The 22,789-nt window shown below is 37.4% G+C and overlaps 1 protein-coding gene across 1 annotated transcript in view; it reads right to left on the bottom strand.

Annotated features, from left to right (window-relative positions):
• LOC122812082 (uromodulin-like) overlaps window positions 1-22,789 on the bottom strand; it is a gene marked incomplete in the record, with an annotated part of 518,790 nt that overhangs the window by 279,440 nt on the left and 216,561 nt on the right. The window contains 1 exon segment of the mRNA XM_044084351.1: window positions 9,875-10,031. Coding sequence (XP_043940286.1) covers window positions 9,875-10,031 — 157 coding nt within the window.

The raw sequence follows: 22,789 nt of genomic DNA, 5'->3' as shown, positions 1-22,789 counted from the left end.
TAATAATGAAGCAGGACACTACTCCCCCACTCCAACCCCCCACCCTCCCAGCACCACCCACCCACCCACACAGTCTTTATCCATCTTTTTACCTTAGATATGATGAGGAACTTATTTTGTAGTGACTGTTTTTTTTCCAATATTCATTAAGACTGGCATTGTATAATGAATATATGGAGGAGCTATCATAACAATAAATCACAAATGTGTATAAATTAATTGTGAACATTTTAACAGTGATTCAAATGGAAGGGTTTAAGTAGATTATAAGAAACATCTCCATTTCTTGTCTTAGTGACAGTAAGAAAGAGGAACTGTTTAACTTTCACCTAAATTCTGTAAAACATGTTGACTGACAAACAGATTTACATTTGTTTAAAGAACCTAACTTCCTGAATTTGGTAATGTGTACAGACATTTAGGTGAGTGCTCTGATTTTGATTACCATACCTCTCAGCCTCTTAAAGCAAAACATCTGGATAAAGCCTAAAATGATGGGAGGACAAATAGGTACAGATTTTAAATATTGCTCTTACAAACTTAGCAAGTTAATAGAATGACAGATTTTGCATTAGTATGAATTTTCTGAAGGATGTGGAGTCTTAATCTCAAATATCTGTCATTATTTAATGACTGCAATCCTCAGCTATTTGCCAGAAAAATACAGATTTTAGGAGGAACACACCAAAAATATGAGGCAAAAATCTGGACATTCTGCAAGAATCTGTACAGATGAGAGATATGTTGGTTACTCTGCTCCCTTTGTTTTATCAAAATAGAGTTTTGTTACAAAAAGCAAGTTACAGCTAATGAGTGTATCTCACTTTTTTACAATATACCACCTGCATAATGCTCTTTAATTATAGTCGCTGACACTTAAAACATGGCATATCTCATTTTTCCAAACGTAAAACTCAGTAAAATGTACATTCATAATATTTCAAACTAAATATGGGAAATAGTATATTATTTTGAAAAAAAAGGGAGCTGATGACAATTTTTAAATAAAAAAATAAATAGAATGAATCAAACAACATGCGTTTTGGGAGGTATTCAAAAAGGATGCAGCCCAGACAAAACACATGCTGATATAAGAAAAATATAGAAGGAATGCAAGCAGTAGATCAGTGTACATTTTGTGTGAGGTCAGAGCAACCCAAAAGTGTCAGTTTGGTACTTACAGCCTCCAAATCTAAAGTATGTCAAAGGTCGCATTAGTTTAGAGTAAAGAAAATACATTTTTTCTTTACTTTTTATTAAAACAAATTTTTTGAAAAAGACTGGAAAGGGAGAAGAAACAACAAAAGAAGGTAATGAAGGGTATAGGAGCCCAAATCAGACATAATACTTCAACATACTATAAATATGACTAATATAATTATTAAAACTGAACAAAGACCCAGATGTACAGTATTTGAATGTGAAAAGTAAAATAATCTAAAAAAATGAAATAAAAAAAATCTAATCCTGAAAACAAGAAAAAATATGATATAAATTCTTCAAAAATAGCCTTGGAAATTCATTACAGTTTGTGCTACGATGGTTCTTCCAGTGTAACATACCCATTTGCATTTCAGAAACATACTAGCAGGGATGAGGTATTTCCTCATGATAGGTTAATTTGCACATTTCTTCATCATGGCTGATTTGCATGTTTCAATAGTTACCTGCTGCTCATATAGACAGGGGTATTTCCCCAGTCATTCTGTTTGTCACATGTAAACACACTTAGATACACAAACACACACACATGGACTCACACCCCACTGTATCCATATCTGTTACTACTCTCTCTCTACCGTCCAATAGTTATCTCCACCCCCGTAATGCTTTAGTGCCATTATGACACATATTTATTAGCTCTGATGATCAGGTGTATCCCCTCAATCTCTGTTATGATGTCTGTGCAGATGCTGCACTTTAGAGAATTATTCCTGTTGGCCAGTGGCTTCCCCCCACCCCATGATGCCTATAGTAACATTGGTGCTATCATGACACTTAAAGTATTCCCTGATGGTCTAAGTGTTACCCATACTCCCCTCAATACTTGTATTGTGGTTAAAGCCATTGTTGCATTTTAGAGTGTATCTGATTGTTCTTCCATCTCTGTTATGCTGTTCTGTGCCTTATGGCACTTTAAGGAGAATTCCCTGCTGCCTAGTGTTTCTCCACAACCCTGATCCTGGAAATGGTACAGCACTGTAGAGATGAATCCTTGGTGTCAAGTGTACCCCCCCCCCACCACGCAAGTCCTAGTAGTAATGTCGGTGCTGGTATGACACTAAAGAGATGAATCCCTGGTGTGTCATGCATGATCCCCGGTCTCTATTTCATTGCCAGTGACACTATGGTACTTTATAAGTAAGCCCTGGTATCTAGTGGTTCCCCCACCCTATCTAGTGGTTCCCCCACCCACATGACTGTGTTCAGCAGTTGGTCAAAGCCTTTGGCTATGTTCACTACCAGGCATGGTGGTGATGGCCTTGCTGAAGTACATGACTGAGGGCTTTCTTGAATCACTCTGCCATTACGATGCCTTCCTGGAAGTGGTTCCAGGGAAAGAGCACATGGATAATTAACAGATACTTTGCCAGTATTCAGCACAGCAGAGGGCCCGGCCCTTCACAGGTCAACATATCTTTGTGTTGCAGGACCATGCAGCACCGATTAAGGATGCTTGCTGAATAGCAGTGTACAACCGCCATGTACATGTACATGTAGAGGTATTTTCATGAATACAGCCCGGCATTTTCTACTTTAATGTGGAAATTCATGCATCTATAAAAATTAATTGTTAAAAGATGTAATAGCACTTTATACATTTTTTTAAGATTAAATTAATATAGTCTAGAAAATGCCTGTTTTTTTTTTTCCTTTGGGATTTTTTCAATACCTGATTTGTTAGGAAACCAAGTAGTCTCTTTATTCTTAAGCAAGGTACCTAAAGAATCAGTAGATTTAGTTAATATGAATGCTGGAGAATGGACCCCTCCAACAGATATGTATTTATATTTTCTAGGGCACTTTCTATTAATGTACGTTTTCTTATTAAAAATGTTGAATTACAGTATTTTCAAAGTTTGTTTTACGTTCTGAAATGAGTTGGATGTGACTTGTTTGAATTTATGATTGGTGCAAAGTATGTGGCCAATCAGGTCTCTAGGGCAACAGTCGTGTTTCTAACGCTTCCATGTACTGAGTCATGCTTTTGTCGCCTTTCTTCTTTTTGATTACTGAAATAACTGTGCATGCATCGCACAGGAAATATATTGATTAAAATAAGTATTCAAATGTAACAGGGTGTTGCAATCTTGTACTTTGCTGTCTAGTTAGTTGGCCTTCATTTGACTATAGAACCTGCTTTCATTGTCAGTAATTAGCAGAGAATGCGTAACAGTTTATAACATCCACATTTCCACTGACAGTGATTTATTTACCTGAAATAATAAGAAGCTAAAAGAGTTGTGGCCACTTAACTTTAAGCAATATTACTAAGATACTATTCCCCTAATAATGGTAAACCCCGTGGACTAGAAGTGGAAAAGAAGCAAACAATTCCAGTACCTTATAGGTCACCTATTTGTTAGTAGCTGCAGTTTGCTTAAAGAAGTTTTAAGGTATGGTTTGGATAAACAACATCTCTGACTTTCTTTTTCAATACTTTTGTTGCTCTGAGTAGTGTTTAATAATTGCACACAGTTCATGCAGTATCCTTGGAAGAAACTTGTTTTTTTTCCAAAATGATGTTATCCTAACATTAATCATCCTTTAATATTTCCCAATTTTTTCAAGCTTCCTGGAAATGAAGTTCCAAATTAGAAATTTTAAAGAAAACGGTTACATTGCACAACTGACCACCTGACTGTAATGCTTAATAAGTAATGTGGAGTTTAACCTTAGCTGCTATGAATTACACATGAGGTTGGAGGTCAAATGGATAAACATACATGAAAGGGCTACACCTCAGCTGGTTGATGGCCCTGATAGCTTAGAGGTGCAATGTCTCCTTCCTAGGTCTGAGTTTCTATCCTGATCTTCTATCACTGCCTGTGCAGAGTTTTGCATTTCATTTCAAATCAATGTGATTCTTTTTTCTCTCTGTGCTCTAGGTTCTGTACACGTTCTAAAAACATCCTAGTTGACTAGATGCACTAAATTCTTATTATCTGTGTTGTATTTCTACTAGAGGCCTATGCTGTGGCAAAATGGTACTTGGATTACATTTACCTTATGCAGTTAACAAAAAGTTAAATGGTCTAAAATTAAAACTCATGTTAATTAGTCCATGCAGCATTCCACTATGATGATATAATGGAGTTGTTTATGCATATTTTAACTTACCTTCTTGACTACCTCCATTAAATAATCAGTACTTTTTCCTTAATACAACAATCATTGCTCTTTTGCAGTGCCACGGTGATTCTCAGCAGCAGTGTTTTACGCACTACATATACACTCATGCTTCTTTCTGCAGCTACATATTTGGAAAGCTACTTGCATTAAAAAAATATTGTCTCACTCATGCCTAAAATGCCGTTTTTGTATAATTTCAGTTCGCACCCATACCACCTTATGGCATCAAGAAATGGTTTCGTTCTGGCTTCTTTAACTAAGTGACTTACCATCTAATAATAGGTAACAATAGAAAGGGCAAGGAGTTATTAAAAAACAACACCAAGATTGTTAGTCTAAATTGTCATGCAGTGGAGAAATTAATATTGGTTGTCCACTTATTATTCATATTTTCATATTAATATTCATATTTTCATAACTGAGTGACCTATAGTCTACAGAGGTGTATGGTGTGAAACACCAATGTCAGAGATAGGACAATTCACTGAAAATGCTGGTTTATATCACACTATACTGAAAATATTGCTAGTTGTTAGTAATTATGAAACTAAGCAATATTCCCATATGTATTTAATACTTGAAAAATTAAGTGACTTACAAACTGTTGAATGACATTAGGTGAAACCTTATGTCAAAAGTGTCTTACAAACTGCAGAAAGACATTAGGTGAAACCTTAAACATTCAAAATGAAACAAGAGCTGTGGCCTGAACCCTGAGCCACTCTTTGCAGGGTCAGCTTATACATCTTTTAATGCTTGCACTGTAGGTTGAACATCTTGAGAGATATCCTCAGATGTCTTGAGAGATTAATTGTATTGGTAGTTATATAATTAAACATGTGTTTTCTTATTTCTGCAAATATCTCAATGAACATCCACTTATAGAGGAATTTCTTGATGTCATGCCAAAGCGTATGTCTGGTTAACAAAATTGTTCTAATAATATATGTCTATGTTGTACAGTTTTCACAATATGTGAAAGTTTAGAAAAAGCATAATTTAGATTTAGTGTTCATTAGAGTATATTATGGCATTTATGGAAAAGACTATAAATGCTCTATTATCACTGTAAACAATATTTCTTACTGTTAACATTGCTGTTTCTATGGTTTTAATAGCTTTCATTGGTTGGATAACGCTTTGGAATGCAAGATATGTATAGACTCCTAGAGGTATGACATTCCACACCACATATGTGTTGAGTTAAAGCAGCTGTGAGTAATTGGTTTGTTTGTTTTCCCTTCTGACATATTTATATATATATATATATATATATATATATATATATATATATATATATATATATATATAGATAGATAGATAGATAGATATGGGCACACCATCACTGGTAACAGAGACCATCTTAGTAGACTATTTGAACATGTGGGAGCTATCAAATGTAATGGTGTATTTTCACTGCATTGGAAACATATTTCAATAATGATGCAGATATCAATATTTTCTTAGGCCAGGAAGGGTTCTAAGGAGAGTAATTTCTTATTGAGGCATCCTAGCACTAAGCAGCACTGAATTTATACTCTCCCCCATTTGGTTTGGATAAGTAGCTGGATCAAAGAAAATGCCTTAGCCTGAAAAAGGCACAATGGTGATAGACAAGATTTTGTACAATATACAAAAGCCCTTGTGAGAGAGATACACACCATCCCTGTGAAACAGGTAGGACTGTCAATCATCTACTTCTGCACACCTGCTGAACTCCCTTCAAATGGTACCAATAACTTAGCCAGTCATTCTAGTCAGTTGACTTTTACTTAGATTGTGTCATCATTCTTAGTGAAGGTGGGATGTCACGCAAAACTAGTTGCATACCAACCTCAGGCACTTATTCAGAGAGCTCCACCATGTCTCTCTTCATGTAATCCAAGGATGTGTGTGTGTCTCAAGTCATTCACACTCATGTGTAGAACAACTAAGTCATATTTGCACCTGGGATGAGGGCAATGAGTGTCCTAGTAACCTGTTAAAACCTGATACCTGTGAGTCAGCTCACCATCAGCCTTTCTTTACATAGCCTTGCGAGTGACACATCTGTGTGTCTCACTACAGAGTTACGGATGACTAGGTTATTTCCACATGCAGTGTTTTACCCAAAAACATTTAGGACTTGGGCATGCTAAATGGGTGATCCCTACTGTTTATGCTCATTTTGGATGGTACTATAAGTGTAAGTGTAATTGGTGAAGTATCTGTGTTGATGAGAAGTTTTTGTGTCAGATTTATGCTTTGGTGGTCTGTGGGCCATAAGCAGACATTTTTTGAGTACCTCACTGTAAGGAAGTGTTGCTTCGTAAGAGACATGCTGTTGTGAGGTAAGTGTGAAAACGGACACCCTGGTATGTACTAAAAATATGTTTGATGCCAAGATTGTTTCCAGATTTACAAGTATCTTCCTGCTCACCTGTAGATTCAGAGTGGGTGGTAGAAGTCAGTGCTTGTCAGTAACGCTGTGGACTGCCTTAGATTGACAAAAAGTAGAATAATGGCTGATTGTGATGTCATGGTTTCTAGAATTTGATATACAGTGTTGAATTAATATACAGTAAGCAATCCAGAGAGTTCTATCTACTCAGGGTCATAATAGCCTGGTGTCTAGTATACTAATAAGATAGGGTTTATATGACTTTAACTATGTACGTAACATAGGGTTACTACTAAATTATCATTTATAGAGTTCTATCTGTTTCACTCTGGACCCAAATTGTCACAGTAATGGTTTGTTCTATGCTACTAAGCCTAGATGAAGAGAAGGATATCACTGTAGCGTGAAATGGGGGAAGGTGCAGCAACGTAGATTGCAGAGGTAGCAGCTGGTATGCTGTAACATTTTTTCCTTGTTATGCTAGGGTAAAGATTGTGCAGCCATGAAGCTGTGACTGCAGACCAAGGCTGCATGTGAGGATGGACAGCTTAGGGACCACGGGGGCTATAACCAGTCTATAAAAACAACCTGTGACTATAAAGTACACTGTGTCCTTCTACTGCATGGAAGTAAGAAGTTCAAAACAGCCCAGTCAAATAGTGTATAATGGTGCAAAGCAGTTTAATCTAAAGCTACAGAAAAAATAACAGCCAATCAGAAAAAGCATCATTTCAATGCCTGGTGTGGCTGGACACCCAGAAATTCAGCAGTGTATCCTACTCTTACAGGATAACAAGGTCAAAGTGTTCCAAGCAAACAGAAAACACTGGCACCAAAAGCAGTATCAGAAATCTGCAAATATAGCAAAAAGTATGACTGGATGGTAAATGATTTAGAAAGATTTACTTCTCTGATCTTCTAGGGACTAATTGCATGCCAAATAAGATAAAGTAGGGCTCAGTCCAAAGACAGGAGTAGCACTGTTACTCAGCTGAGAGCAGCCCAGCTAAAGATAGCAGACTGCCATGCAAAACTTACAACATAATAACAAGAAAAAAATAGACAACCACATGTTTCAGTGCCTGGCATGGCTAGAAGACCAGAACAGCAGGAATGAACCTTCTGTCTAACATCATAAACAAGGCCCAATGTTTCAATGAGCAGAAAACAAAGACAGGCTAAGCAGTATCACAGATCAACAATAGTAATTAAGTAGCAACAGTGATAAATGAATTAGAAAGATTCTCTTTGCTGATCTTGCAGGAAAGCAGATCTCAGTCAGCTCAGCAAGCAGTGATGTGATTAGATGCATGTAACCCTAGCAATTTACATTCTCTCACAAGATAAACAAGGTCAAAGTGTAAATGAGAAGAAAGCACTAGCACACTAAGAAATATTACAAATCAGTAAATTTAGCAATAAAATAGCACTAAATGGTAAAATATTGTACCAACAGACTTTAGACAGTTTCCATATTAGCCACACTTCCTTATCATTGAAGGCAAACAGTATCATTTAAAAAAGGCATTATTAGTCACATATCATTAACTTTATTGCTATTAAAATAGCAAAGCATTGGATTTTTATCATGTCGGATAGTGCAGACATAACCAGCTAATCATGTATATCACAGTTGCCACACTCTCCAACATAAGGTAGCACCAGCTGCTACCCAGGTCAATACAGGCATGTAACCAGATATGATAAACAGCAGGCATATTTCTCACTACACATGTTTTAAACTGCATGAGACTATCTGTCCACATTCTCTCTAAGATTTTCTGCAGAGATGCTTCAATGTATTTTTTGCAGACTATGTAACATGATTAATGAGTTTCATATTTAATTTGGGTTGCAGTTCAAATGGCCAATACTCATTTTTTCAATGAAAGTGAACTGCTGTACATTTTGAACAAAGGTTTTTTTGTGCAACTGTTTTTTTGTGCGACTTCCATGGTGGTCAACAAACTGAAGTGGTGAGGCCTGATGTTTGTGTGCGAGTGTGTTTGTGTGTGTATTTTAGGGTTAAGGTAAGGGTTAGGTAAGATGATAGATTTAGTGTGGGTGTATGTATGTGTTTGTTATGTAAGGGGGTAGATTCAGTATGCATGCAAGTGTGTTTGTCTGTGTGGTGAGTGTTTGAGCTGTGTTGTGCAGTAGAAATATTATTGTTACAGAAAGGGCTTTTGTAAAGTAAGCTGCATGGTTAGGGGTAGGTTTAAGGTTAGCATGCGTAACTAATGCCCACAATAACAATGCATGCTAACCCTAATCCTAACCCTAATCTTGCTGCAGTTCACCTTTTCTTTAACACTAACACCGTTTAGACAAATTTGAGCTGAATGCATGTTAGGGTTTCTGGAGGACATTGGAAAAGGATATCTGTTTCCTTTTCAAATGTATTGGATTTCAGTCATTAGTGTTGTCGATATTATTGACTGTTGATGAGCTATTGTAATTGTTTTTGTATCAGTGACATGTCAACCATTCATGACATAATTGTCATTTGATACTGATGCATTTTATAATTCTTCTTTAATACAGATCAAGATAATGTTATGGCTGCAGTAAATTAACTTGACCTGCACCCAGCTTTAATAACACTGAACAACAGTTTCATTTTTACACAGCTTCAGTTTACTCGGTTCACTTTCTCTCCATTCCAAACTATTGCATGGGTGTTTTGATTAACAGGTATACACAGTGCTTCAAATTACCACCTATAGTTTTGTACACATGTTCAGAATTGAAGTTCAGCTATGCAATAGTCACCTTTGAGCTCACTTCTATGTCTCAAGATTAAGCCTGCTAAGGAAACGGTAAGTGAATAGGAATCTGCTCTCTCACACAGCATGAAATACAAGGCTGAGTCTCAGTGTTGAACATTACAGTGTCAGCTGACAGTGCAGTCATTTGGATCAGTATGCATTCTACTGTAAGGAAAAGACCAGAAAACTTGCTTTCTCTGCATATTCCAAAAACATACTAAATGTGTAGGCTCTCCTATCATAAAACCTACAAAAGAAACAGCTTACTTAATATTTCTAGTCATACATAAAATAATGACTGCAATATTTGTATCTCAAGCCAAACTGAGTTAAACAATTCTGAAAATAGAAATTTTATAATGGAAACACTTACAGGTTTACAGTTAGTAGTGGCGTCACACAGATGCATTTTGCAGGTTAGATAAAACTGGCTTTGATTGACAAATTTGAACACACCTATAACCAAACGTACTTCAGATCCCTCTCCATTTATTAATATTGTGACGTTTACATATGTGGTTGCAGGACACCTGTAGCAAGAAAGAATAAAATAATGAGGAACTTTAGTAATACAATTAAAAAGTGACACCTGCCGCCAGTAAGAAGTGCTGGCAGCAGGCTAAGCAAACAACTGACTTCATATTCTCCATATTATTTCTTATATGTCAGTCTTCAGTTGACATTTTATTACTACAAGAAGTACTTTCTGATGTATAGATTAGTAGTAAGAACTGCACTCGTGCACACACACAATACTATACAATTTCCAGAGTGACTCATTAAAATCTATACAAACTATATCACACAAAGTGTGCACATTAAAATAAAATTTTGAATGTGCCATTTTTTATCTCTTATTTATATAACTGTCAGTAGATTCTGTAGATCAGTGTGTATATTGAACCTAGTCAGCCACTGTAGCTAGATAGCACTTGCATATAAATTTCTGAGCATGTACAAGCTCAGTGCCATTGTTGTGCAGTCAGGCAGTGTGAATGTAAGCTTGAATGGAGATGCACGTGTGTGTTAGAAGTAACAAGTTAGTCAGTAAGCATATGAAGTTCGAAGTATATGTACAAATTAGAGCTCCTGATGTGTCTTTGTATAGTAAATGACTTGAACACATACCCTGCCTCAGTGTCTCATTTGAATACATGAGACATGTGACATGGTGTCAAAGTGGGATCCAAAGATGAAGCAGCTTGCAAACTATGAGGCACGTAGTAATAAGTGGAGCAATATCCAGAAGTGAACTCGCAAACAGGTCAGTGGTTATTTAAAGGTACTTAAATTAATTTCAAATGATTTTCAATTGCCAAACATATGGCATAGCATTCAGATTGTTCAAAATAATTTCTGAGATATCGAAAATGTCTGAAATAGGGACATAATAAATAAAATGTTTGAAATAATCTCTGAAGTGTTTAAAATGTTCAAAAAGGCTAAAATGTCCAAATATTTTCACAATATACAACTTTTTCACAGTAACTAAGACTTTTTGAAGTGTCTGAAGTCTTTGAGATATTTGCAGCATTAAAATAAAACATTTTCGGAGAGATTGTTGTGCATTTGAGCAAAATTATGCCAGGTCTATACTTATGTTTAAAAGCAGTTCATTGCTATGACCGAGGGATTTTTGCAGACCTGAACCTCTAGTGTTTGATAAAAACGTTGCTGGTAATTGGCGAGTGTTTGAGCAAGAATGTGATATTTTCATACAGGCTGTATTTTCTGATAAAGACACACATACAAAAGCATTTATACTTCTCAATTCAGCTGGCTAAGAAGCCATTGTGTGAGAATGTTATTTTGTGTATGCACTCACTGTGTATGCAGGAAAGGGGGAGAAACCACCATATTGTGATACAGGCTGAAATGCGGGAAGAACCTGAGTGCTTAAAATGTAAATTTAGAGAAATGGATAACCCTCAGCTGACTATTACAATGGAAATGCATACATTTTACATAAGAAATCAAAAGCCTGGTGAAACTATTACTGCATATATTACCGATATAAAAAATAAAGCAAACATTGCAGATTTTCTAATCTAAGAGATGAGTTGATAAAAGACTGTCTTGTATGTGGTGTTCATAACAATGCAGTGAGACAGATTTTGCTTCGAAATAGTGAATTAACATTGAACAAAGCCATCAAGATTTGCCAAAGATATGAGATGACAGAAAAGCATACAGATATTCTTACACATGAGAAAAGCATGTTTGCAGTATCTGCTAGTGTGAATGTTGATAGTGTATGGCAGAAAGTTAAGATAGACAAGAAATATAAACTGAAGGGAGCCATACCCAACCACATTGTTAACTTGTCACAATTGTGGAGGCAGGCATGAACCTAAACAGAAAAAGTGTTTAGCTTTTGGTCAGCAATGTCACAAATGTAAAAAGTGGAATTCCAACGGCTTTGCAAGTCTAAAGTGTCACAGACTTACATTAAAAGAGAATATCTGAAGAAGCAAGTAAATCGGATAGAGACTGTAGCAAACTCTAAGAACTATGAGCAAGCCTTCTATGTTTCTGAGCTAAATAAAACAGTTAATACAGTAGACTATCAGTTGTCAGCAAAGAGTGAAATAGTTTGTACTGTACAAATTAATGGGGAACCTGTACAGCTTAAAGTAGACACTCAATCTAAGTGCAACATTATGTCAGCACAAACGTTTGGTACAGTAAAAGCTGGTGGGAAACACGATTCAGGAAAGCATGCAAAACTCGTTGCTTATGGTGGCGAATAGATTCAAACTGATGGCGCAGTAGTCCTTTCATGCCATGCTGCTGGAAACAGCTATGACTTGCAGTTTTACACAGCCAAAAGACACATGCAGTCACTGTAAGGCCTAAAAGACAGTCTGAAAATGGGACTGATTTCATTTAATAAAGAGATTCACTATATAAGCAAGAGTAACACTGATTGTTTTACGCATAATATTTTTACAATATGCTGATATTTTCAGAGTAGCTTGGTAAACTTCCAGTCACATATTCCATGAAGTTAAACCATGAAGTAGGTCCAGTTGTCAGACCAGCATGGAAGAGTCCAGTAGCAATGCAGAGTAAAGTAAAAGCAGAACTAGACAGAATTGTGCATTTAGCTGCCCTTACTCCAGTAGAAGAACCGACTGAATGGGTATCCTTCATGGTTATAGCTCATAAGAAAAGCTCAGATGATATTCGAATATGTTTTGATCTGAGAGACTTAAAGAAAGCACTTAAGTGTCCTCATCATTCAGTGCATACAGTAGAAGAGGTAGCCACTCTCATGCCAAATTCCACTGTTTTTTCAGTCTTAGATGCAAAAAGGTCCTTTTGGCAAATTTCACTAGATCATAAATCTTCATTGTTAACTATATTCAGTGCACCATTTGGTAGATATAGATTTTTGGGAATGTCAGTTGGAATCAATTATGCCAGTGAAGTCTTTCAATGTGCCATGGAACAAATTTTTGAAAAGGTTTGGCAACGGCCTGACGAAAGTGCTTACATTGTATTGCTACTTAATGCCTTGTAATAATCCTGTGACATTGCTGTTTAATGCTAATTTATAATGAAAATTGTATAATATGTTGGAGCTTTTCTTCCTGGGCCTCCGCTGAAAAAGTCGGACAAACCCAGTCAACAAATGTAAAATAAATGAATAAATAATAAATAAATATGCAATTCTACCTGGTGAGTATTCGTTTTTACAAAATAATGGGTATATGTGTCTTTTTGGGTGCAATTGTTCAAACAAAATTCCATGTATATAAAATGAGGGCAGTTATTAAATAGCTCTTGTAATTGTCCTTCAGCTCTCACAGTGTATAGTTTATGATTTTCCTCCATCACTGATTGATACTTGCTTATCACCAAAACACAATCCAGCCTTAATACTTGTAGTTTATAGGTTCACAGATATACACTAGGCTAACAACCACTAAGCCCCTTACAAGCCTAGCTGCACAACCAAATGTAACCCACAATTTTGATTTATATAGGGGGTGATTTACTGGCTGCCTCTGTCCATCAGAGACATAGGAGCCAGACGGGTGTACATTTCTGATTACTGATCCATTAGTGCAAGCTGCATTTAAACAGGGATAGGGAAGAACTCTGCTTCACATGGATAGGGAGCCTGTTCCAGAGAATGGGAATTATCTGAGAAACATCTGTCTCTCCAACATGTCCTATTTATGTTGCAAGCACAATTTTGGTCTTTTAATTTAGCCGTCCTGATACTGTTTGGTTTTGGATGTGCAAAAGGTTCATCAAAACAGGGACCAGGGATGCTAGGCAAAAATTACCTCTCAAAAGTCTGTATAATACCAAGTAAAGAGACTGAGCCTTGAGGCAATCAGTGCAGGACATTGTTGTGTTTACTGCCTGGATTCTTTTTATAAGGAACCTTTGTGGATGTTCCATTTGCTGCATGTACCTGGTCAGGTACATACATAAGGGGGCATTATGATGGCTCTGATGAGGGCCGAGTAAAGTGGTATGATGACTTCTCTGGACCTAGATGCCATGCCTTGCTTATAGGTTGAGCAACATAGAAGGATTGTCTTACTATCTTTGGCACATGTTGGTCAAAGGTTAGGTTATTATCTACATCAGTTCCCATATACCTGACTAGTGAATCATCTTTTAGGGGTATTTTATTGATGACATAGCTACTTGGGGAGGCTGACTTCCCCAACGATACTATAATTCACATCATGGTATTGAGGTTGAACCCAGGCATATGTATGTGTTAGACCTTCCTGAAAGGAGTTCTCATATTGGGGAGACTCAATGACTTATCCCAGTTTGCAGTCATCTAGGAACTTGGTTAGCCAAAGGCCTTTGATGCTGGCTTTGACATCTGATAAGTAGATCTCACAGAAGAGTGGGCCTAGCACAGAGTCCTGGGGAACTCCAGTGATGACTGGCCTCTTTGTTGAGGTGGCCTTACTAATTCTAAGCTCCTGGGCCCTATAAGTGAGCCAACTAGCTATCCAGTGTGTTATAAAGGGATTTATATCTAGTTCTTTAAGTTTGTTGACAATGCCTGAGTGGGGTACTGTATCAAATGCTTTAGCCAGTCCTAGGTAGGCAGTATACATCTTTTTCCCTCATCTATCGCCTTAGCAACTTTTTCAAAGAAGTCTACCAAGTTCAGTAAGCATGATCTTCATTTGACAAAACCAAACAGGAATGGATCCAGTATCTGGAGGTGTCTTATGTCCTTGTTGGTAATTTCCATGCTAATTCTTTCCACAGCTTTGCAAGTGAGACTAGTCAGACTAATTGGTCTGCAGTTTCAAGGATCTGTGGAAGGTCCTCCCTTATGAAGGGGTATGACCATTGCATTCATATGTCACAAAGCCTGTTTAAAGACTATAGTTAAATAATGACTCCAGGCATCATGATAAGTCAAATTTTAGATTGTTCAGGAGGCACCCTGAGATGTTATCAGGGCAAACTGAGGAGATTTTCTTGGTTTTAGAGAGCATAGCCAACACATGCTCCCTAGTTATAGTTGGAGGAGTTACATTTGAGGGTATTTTTGAGGGATGATTAGGGGTAAGAGGGGTGTAAAGTTGGAAATTAATTTGTCCGCTAACAGTTTTGTTGTATTCCCAAACTTGGTGAATGTAACAATATTGACCACCAGTTAAGCACATTGCTGTGTGCTGCCTTTGAGTTTTTTGACATAGCTGAAGAAGGCCTTATGATTGTCTTTTACCTGGGAAGCTATCTTAACCTAAAAGCTGGCTTTGGTTGACCTAATTAGCCACTTTAGTTGTCTATTTAGTTTGATGAGAGTTTTTATCTGTATAGAAATTACCCTTCTGGATTTTGTCATAATTTTTCACTTTTGTTGTAGATCCTGTTTAATTTGAGATGCTACCAGGATGGTTTGTTTCGGTGGCTAATCCTGGGCTTACCTCTGGTAAGGAGCAGCAGTCTCCATGCAGTCATTGACATGACTATACAGAGTTTCTGACAGCAATTCAGTATAGGCTGCTGTGTTCTTGAGGTTTGGAGGACTATTGAGTTTTGACAAACATCACTTAATAAAAAGTAATTTGCCTTGGAATAGTTCCTCTTACTCGTTTTAATGGGATTACACAGTAGATTTTGATTTCAAAGGAGACAGTTTTATGGTTGGACATTACCAAGGAGGACAAGACATCGGTGGAGTGCAGCATTCTCCCATATTTGAGAGCATAAGGTCCAGTATGTTGGAGCATCTAGTGGGTGTATTCATTATTTGGTCAAGAATGTTTATATTTATGACATCCAGGAATTTCTTTGCCTGTAGCTTTGAGATCAAGTATGACTCTCAGTCTATAGAGGAGTAATTAAAATTAGGTTGTCAAGTAGGATGTTAGCTGTCTTCAGTAGGTCCAGGTATGCATTGTTAGTTTCTTGGGACATGGAAGGTGACCTATAGCTGGCTAGGATATTGTATAGGATTTTGTCTATGGTGATCTGTATGTGGAGAAACTCTATCATGTGATCCTGTTTGATGGTGATCTGTATGTGGAGGAACTCTAGCATGTGATCCTGTTTGAGCAGCTAGAGGTATGCTTGCTACTGATGTGTACTGAGACACCTCCACCTTTAGTTCCTGTACTGATCTAAAAATGTGGAAGGAACTGAAACACTGCACTGCTGGGGTACTGTCTGCTGCTTTATACCATGTCTTGGTAACTGCACAGATGTTAACATTCTCAGGTGTGAGGAGGGCTTGGAGGGAGTGCATGTTTTTTTTTTTTTAGGCTCCTGAAATTGAGCATTTGCCTTGCAGTTGAGTTGGTTTTGCTATGTTGGTAGGTCTGTCAATTTGGCATTTCCTAAAACAAGGCACTATAGGGGTTGATAAAGTTTTAGCCACTATTCAAAGCCTAGAGTGTAAATGTGCAGACCATCCTTGGAAAATTAACACAGTCTGTTAACCATGTCCTGCCAAGCTGACAAATATTGAATCCCCTTAGAATGACACCAGAAAGACATACAGTTGTTGAAATCAATCATATTTTGCTCATATTGTGGCATCATCCTCAGTGATGGTAATATGCTGCTCAATGCTAGGCTCATACCAGTGGAGACACAGTCCGAAAGCTTCATAATGTCTCTCTTCATATAGTCAGGGAGTTATATCTCAGGTCAATTACACCTATACAGACTATGATGGAATAATATTAATACCTGTGGTGTAATGACTTGAGATCTTGCATGATTTGGCAGACCCTGGCTCCAGATAAGCAACTAGCAGTTATCTCTTCCTTGTTCAGCCTGATTAGAGGGGCATCAGTGTATCTTACAATGGAGTCCCTTATGAGGAGGTTCCTGGGAAGTGTGTTTGTTTGCCTTAGGGGCTTAGTGTTTGGGGCTCCACTGAGAGTGACAAGTATGTTTGGTGTAAGGTGTAGTTTTTCTGAGTGTTGTTGGGCTGGCTGAGGCATAGCTTTGACAATGTGTGGTGTAGGTGATTTTTGTTGTTTGGAAGATTGCTTTTAAGTGCCTCAGGCTATGTTATTCTATGTGTGTGTCATATGCTATGTGAAGTGGGGCTTGCGTGCATGGTTTTGATAACCTGATGTGCACTTGTATGTAAGAGTTTAGCCTCCAATGTCCTTGTGTAAGTACACCTCGTGCATACTGTGGTTGCCAGTAAACATGAGACAATTACTACATTGTCCAAGATACCCATATCCACCAAACAGGCTACAGAGAAGATAGGAAATTGCATATCCATACTATTCAGTTCTTTGATTGGTGAGTTATAAGAGATGGTGTATTGGGTTTAGAAGGCTGTTAAGGGTGGTTTGTTGGTGCAAACTAGTAATGGTATTTTATTTGGACAGATTATGCTAAACAGTGCTAAATTCTACTAACTTTAATGTTTACACAATATAGAATTCTACTAAATTTGTAGGTATTGCCACTCAACACCCAGCTAGCTGCTTTAAGCTTGTCAGCACACAGGGTGTTTGCTCTGTATTGCTGCTTTACAGGGAGCAGTTTTATGGATTTTATCTTTTCATAAACACTTTATTCCTGGAGTTATTGACTGTTGTGTGACTATGCTTACTCTGAAAAAAATTCATAGGAAAACTAAAGAATAATTTATTTTTAAATGTGTCTGTGGGAGTGTGCAAAGAAATGCAAGCAACTACATAAAACCTCTCATGACATTTATGCTAGTAACATTCGGTTACGCAAATGCGCATAGGCTGTCTGAACTGTTCGTGGACAAGTGCAGCTGAGCTATGATTCATACAGGCCATTTATGCAAATGTGTGATGACCTTGAATGTGTTATGCAAATGTGCAAATAATGAGATAGAAACAAGAAATGACATAAATGTTCATATGATAATGAAGTATATTGTACACCATTTGCAATTTACAGTCAAATGTTTCCACCTTTATATGCTGGTCACAGATTGCTATATAAAGAGAGGTCATGCCAATTATATTACAGTTGCAGTTAGCAAAAAGGCTGTTACTTGTTGCTAGCTTTCTTCTTGGTCTGAGTTGCTTGTCTTGGATGGGCCAAAACTGCTTTCACCCTGTGGTGCTCCCTGCTAAGAAGGCGAAAATATAAGCAAAAAATATCTCACTATAACTTACACAATCAAGAAATTCCTGATAGTTTCAGAGTTGGCAGGGACATTATAAGTGTCTTAATGGGAAAGTTTGGCACTCATAAGGGCAATGGAGGAATGCGTGGAGTTCCTATGCATGTGAACACCAAGGTACGTATAGCCTTTACTATACTTATTACACGGTCCTTACAAAGGCAGACTAGGAACACATTGTGGATCTCACATACTTCTAACTTGAGGATACTGCAGCAGTTCCTGGATGTACTCTTGGCATGTGTGGATCAGTATATCTATTTCCCAGTGTCACCTCAGAACCAAGACAGGACTATGAGCTTCTTTTATGGGCTAGCATGTTTTCCTGAGATACTCAGTGCAATAGATTGCACCCATGTTGCAATTAGGGCCCCTTCTGGTCCACAAGGACAGCAGTATTGCAATAAGAAAGGTTACCATGCAATCCATTGCCAGGTAGTGTGTGATACAGGGCATCACCGTCTCTGCCCAGGCATCCTGGCAATGCACATGATTCCTACATCTGGCATACTAGCTCACTCTGCTTCCTCTTTCTGTATGATAGGATGCCCAGACATCATCTAATTGGTAAGTGGGGGAAAATTATATATACATACATATATATATATATATATATATATATATATATATATATATATATATATATATACATTTAAGTAGTTCTTCATGTTAAAATCTATTGCTGAATACTACACATTTTTTGTTGTTTTGTCATTCCCTTCTCTCTCTCTCTTGTTAGGTGATGCTGGCTATCCACTGGAGCCATTGCTCATGACACCATTTAGAAATCCAAGTGGAAATGCAGAGGAGACATATAACACACATCCCTGTCTCAGACCCACATTGTAATCAAAAGGGTCTTTGGCCTCCTGAAAAGCCATTTCAGGTGCTTGGATGAGTCTGGAGGTGCCCTTCAGTACTGGCCAGTTACTGCATGCAGGATATTTACTGTATGTTGTGTTCTGCATAATATGATCATGCACTAGTCTGGAGGTGAATTGACCTATGCTGTCACTGCAGCTCCCATTTCCAGTCCTACCACAACTAATGATGATGAACTGACAGCAGTAGTAAGCACCCCGTGTGACAGCTTTTGCATGGTATGTGTTGAAGAGGTGGTGTGTAGTCTACAGCTATGGACCATGGCATTCAGGTTATTGTTTCTTTTATTGTAAAAACACATAAAATATAACTGATGGACAGCGCAGTGGTGCAGCAGTTTGTGTTGTCACCTCCCAGCAAGAGGTTCTCTTTGATTCTCAGCTGGAGTGTCTTCTATGCAGAGTCTGCATGTCCTCCCTGTGTTCATGTGGATTTCCTCCGGGTGCTCTATTTTCCTCCCACATTACAAAGACATGCATCTGGAGCATTTCCCCCTGGGCCTCTGCTGAAAATTGGCTTGTTCTAAATCAGACTTTCCCGGTAAAGAAATGTTAAATAAATAAATAAATAAATTGATGCATGCCATGATATCTGTAGGTTATGTTGTGTGGTACACGGTTTACTGTCACTGTTCATCTGACATTCTTTCTCACTTTAAAATATTTTTAATATCTTTTAGAAAAGTTACTCATATTATTGTTACTTAAAGTCCTACTTGAGTACTCATTGATGCCTGTTCAGTGATGTCATAAGGCATCATATAAAAATAAATCACATTTTTGCCTGCTTTGTTGAATACATTCTGCTTACTGCTTACATAAGTATACAAGTACCGAATATTGTCATTATACTGTTTTTTTTAATATTATCCATCTCTTCTTAGATTATTCTGTGGTACTGCACATCAGATTAATGTTATGCTGTCATACACAATAATTTCTGACTTCAGAAACATAAAAAACTATCACAATTTGTGCAGTGGGGAGGGTGAAGGTGCTACAGTGTTAGTTTACATGGCAATATACTCATTTTAATCTGTCATCTGCTTTTTTTTTCAAGCACCTTTATTATCTGCTTATTATACATTTCTCTTGAAAATTTGTGTGCATTACTTTATGTTGTCGATAGCTGCCACCTGTAAGAATGGTAATCCATGTACCATTGATTTTTTATACCTTTCATTGTTGGTGTACATACTAGTTTTACAGAGATAAAATACATACATTTGCAAACTTGGATCCCCCACCTTTCATTCCAGTTAAACGTACAGCTGTGTCTTTGTAACTGATTCACAGTAGTTCAAGTTCAAATGAGTCACACACATCTTCTATAGACAGTCTAGGTAATGATATAAGTGATTTTGAGGAGAGGCTACAATGAGAAATGTAAGGGGCATTTGTCCAATGCCATGACATACTTGAGGCAGATGATCTTGCTGACATTGATCTGTCACTGTTGTGTGACTGTGATTGTGAACTTGAATGTAAGGTTCTGCTAGGTGTAAATGAACACAGACATAGCTTGTGCTTCTTCATTTTGACTACTTACATTACTTTCCTGAGAATTAATGGTATTATCATGTGATGTCCCCATGTGTCCAGACAGTACCCTGTCCTCTGGCCATTGTAAGACTGACTTCAGCTTGACTCTGGTATGTCCTTGCTAGTGCACAAATGGAGACATTCACAGATGCTTTGTGTGCCACCATACTACACATTAATATGATCATTCATAGCAGTATCCTTACACTGTGCTTTCCAAGTAGTGCTGGAAATCATCACACATACCCTGGAGGACTCTGACCATTTCCAGCTGACTCTTTGTGGCAGTGCTCTAACAATGTCACAGCACATCTCCTGTTGGGCACCCAATGTTTTATGTGTTTCATGGGGAAGCTGTAACAAATGTCTGCACCTGGCTCCCCTTTGTAAAGTTGTGTCTGTGGACATCATTACCTCGGAATGCCTGCAATTATTCTCAAAGGGTTCCAGTGGGTTTGGAGATACCGGTGTAGAGGTGCAGGAGTGCTCCTCCTGTACAAGCATGAGGGGCATGTCAGCTTGTGCTTGACTTTGTCATGCCCTGTAACTTTCCTCAGAGTTACTAACGTGGGGTGAGAGAACCTGCCATTAAACCTAGGGACTGTCTGCCACTTTCCTCAGGCTGCCTCATAAATATAACTATGTTATCATCATCAGCAGCAGCAAAGTACATTCTGCTGCTATCTTCCAAATTTATTGGTATAGTTGAACTGTTTGTTTCTGATGCTGACCCTTTAAAAAAATATATGCATCTAGCATGTGCTACCATATAATTTCTCCTTTTTTGCACTGTGCCAGTGCTTCATTTTTGACACCCACTGCATTAATGTCAGCAACTACTTCATTCCAGGCCTTGTTCCTCTCAGCTTGTCTGGGCACCTCTTTACCAAAAAGAAGTTTCCCATATGTCCTACGTGCTGCCATGAGGACACAATTTTTCTCATGCCTGATATTATCCTTTCTCTGCTTTGATCCCTTATGTTCTATCATTATTATGTGTGCAAAAATAATAATAATAAATAAACAATAGTAGTCAGAAAGTTTGACAATATTTTTTTAGTGTAATCAGCTTTTGCAGTACAAAATACGGATCAAATCTTTCTGCCACCAACATTAAATAAACATGTTACTTAACACAAACCATATAGTTATATACTGAAGTTGCAATATAACCACTTAAAATTACAATATATTACTTACAGTTCATTCAGGACAAGAACTGAATAACTTTTGTCATAAAAAAGTATTCTTGCCTTACCTTCTGCCATTGTCATGTACTCATACCTCTCAACTTCTTAGCACAAGAAATCTGGACAAAACTTAAAATAATATGGGGACAAAGGCCCAAAAATAGGGACTGATTTTAAATATTGTTCTTATAAATTTGTTAAGTTGCTAGATTATCAAATCTTGCATTAGCATTAATTTTCTGAAAGATATGAAGTCTGGAACTTGAGTGAATGTTATTATTTACTGTCTCCAATCCTCAGTGATTTTCCAGAAAACCACAAATTTTATGAGGAGCAGACCAAAAATATGAGGTAAAAATCTGGACACTCTGTGAAAATCTGGACAGTTGATAGGTATGCATGTACTCATAATACTGCCATTTTTTTATTCATCACTGTCGCTCCAAAAATGCCCAGTTCATCACATATGCCTATTGATATTCTTAGCACTGCAGAACTTCAGTAGTAAATTATTGCTGTGCATACAAGTATGCACAATCAGTAAATTATACCATAATTTTCTGTCACCCGTAATCATTTCCAGAACTGCTGCTGTCATGAAATCCAACTTCAAAATGATCAAAACCAATAAAAAACAAAAAAATGTAAATCCAGAAGGAAGGTGCAGCTCAAAAACACAAGTCAAGCAAAGAATGCCAAATAAGAATGTATTTAGCGTACCACAACTTTATTCAAACGCTCTCATCATCATGGCGCTGAAAGTGTTTGAATAAAGTGGTGGTACGCTAAATACATTCCTATTTGGCATTCTGTGCTTGACTTGTGTTTTTGAGCTGTACCTTCCTTTTGGATTTACAACTTCAAAATGTTAAAAATAAAACAGTCTTTGTCATCATAACATGCACATAAAATATGTAAAATAATTAAATATGAACCTTTACAGATCACAATATGACTCACAAACATCATAGTCCATGGGAATTCCTGTCTGATCTTTAGTGTCAAGCTATCCATTAGCATTGCAAATAAGAAAGGACTCAGTGCTGATCCATGAT

The sequence above is a fragment of the Protopterus annectens genome, chromosome 9.part0, assembly GCF_019279795.1.
Source record: "Protopterus annectens isolate FY-2018-M chromosome 9.part0, PAN1.0, whole genome shotgun sequence".
In the NCBI taxonomy this organism is placed as follows: Eukaryota; Metazoa; Chordata; order Ceratodontiformes; family Protopteridae; genus Protopterus; species Protopterus annectens.
The sequence above is the reverse complement of the archived record's forward strand: the minus strand, read 5'-3'. Positions and strand labels throughout refer to the sequence as shown.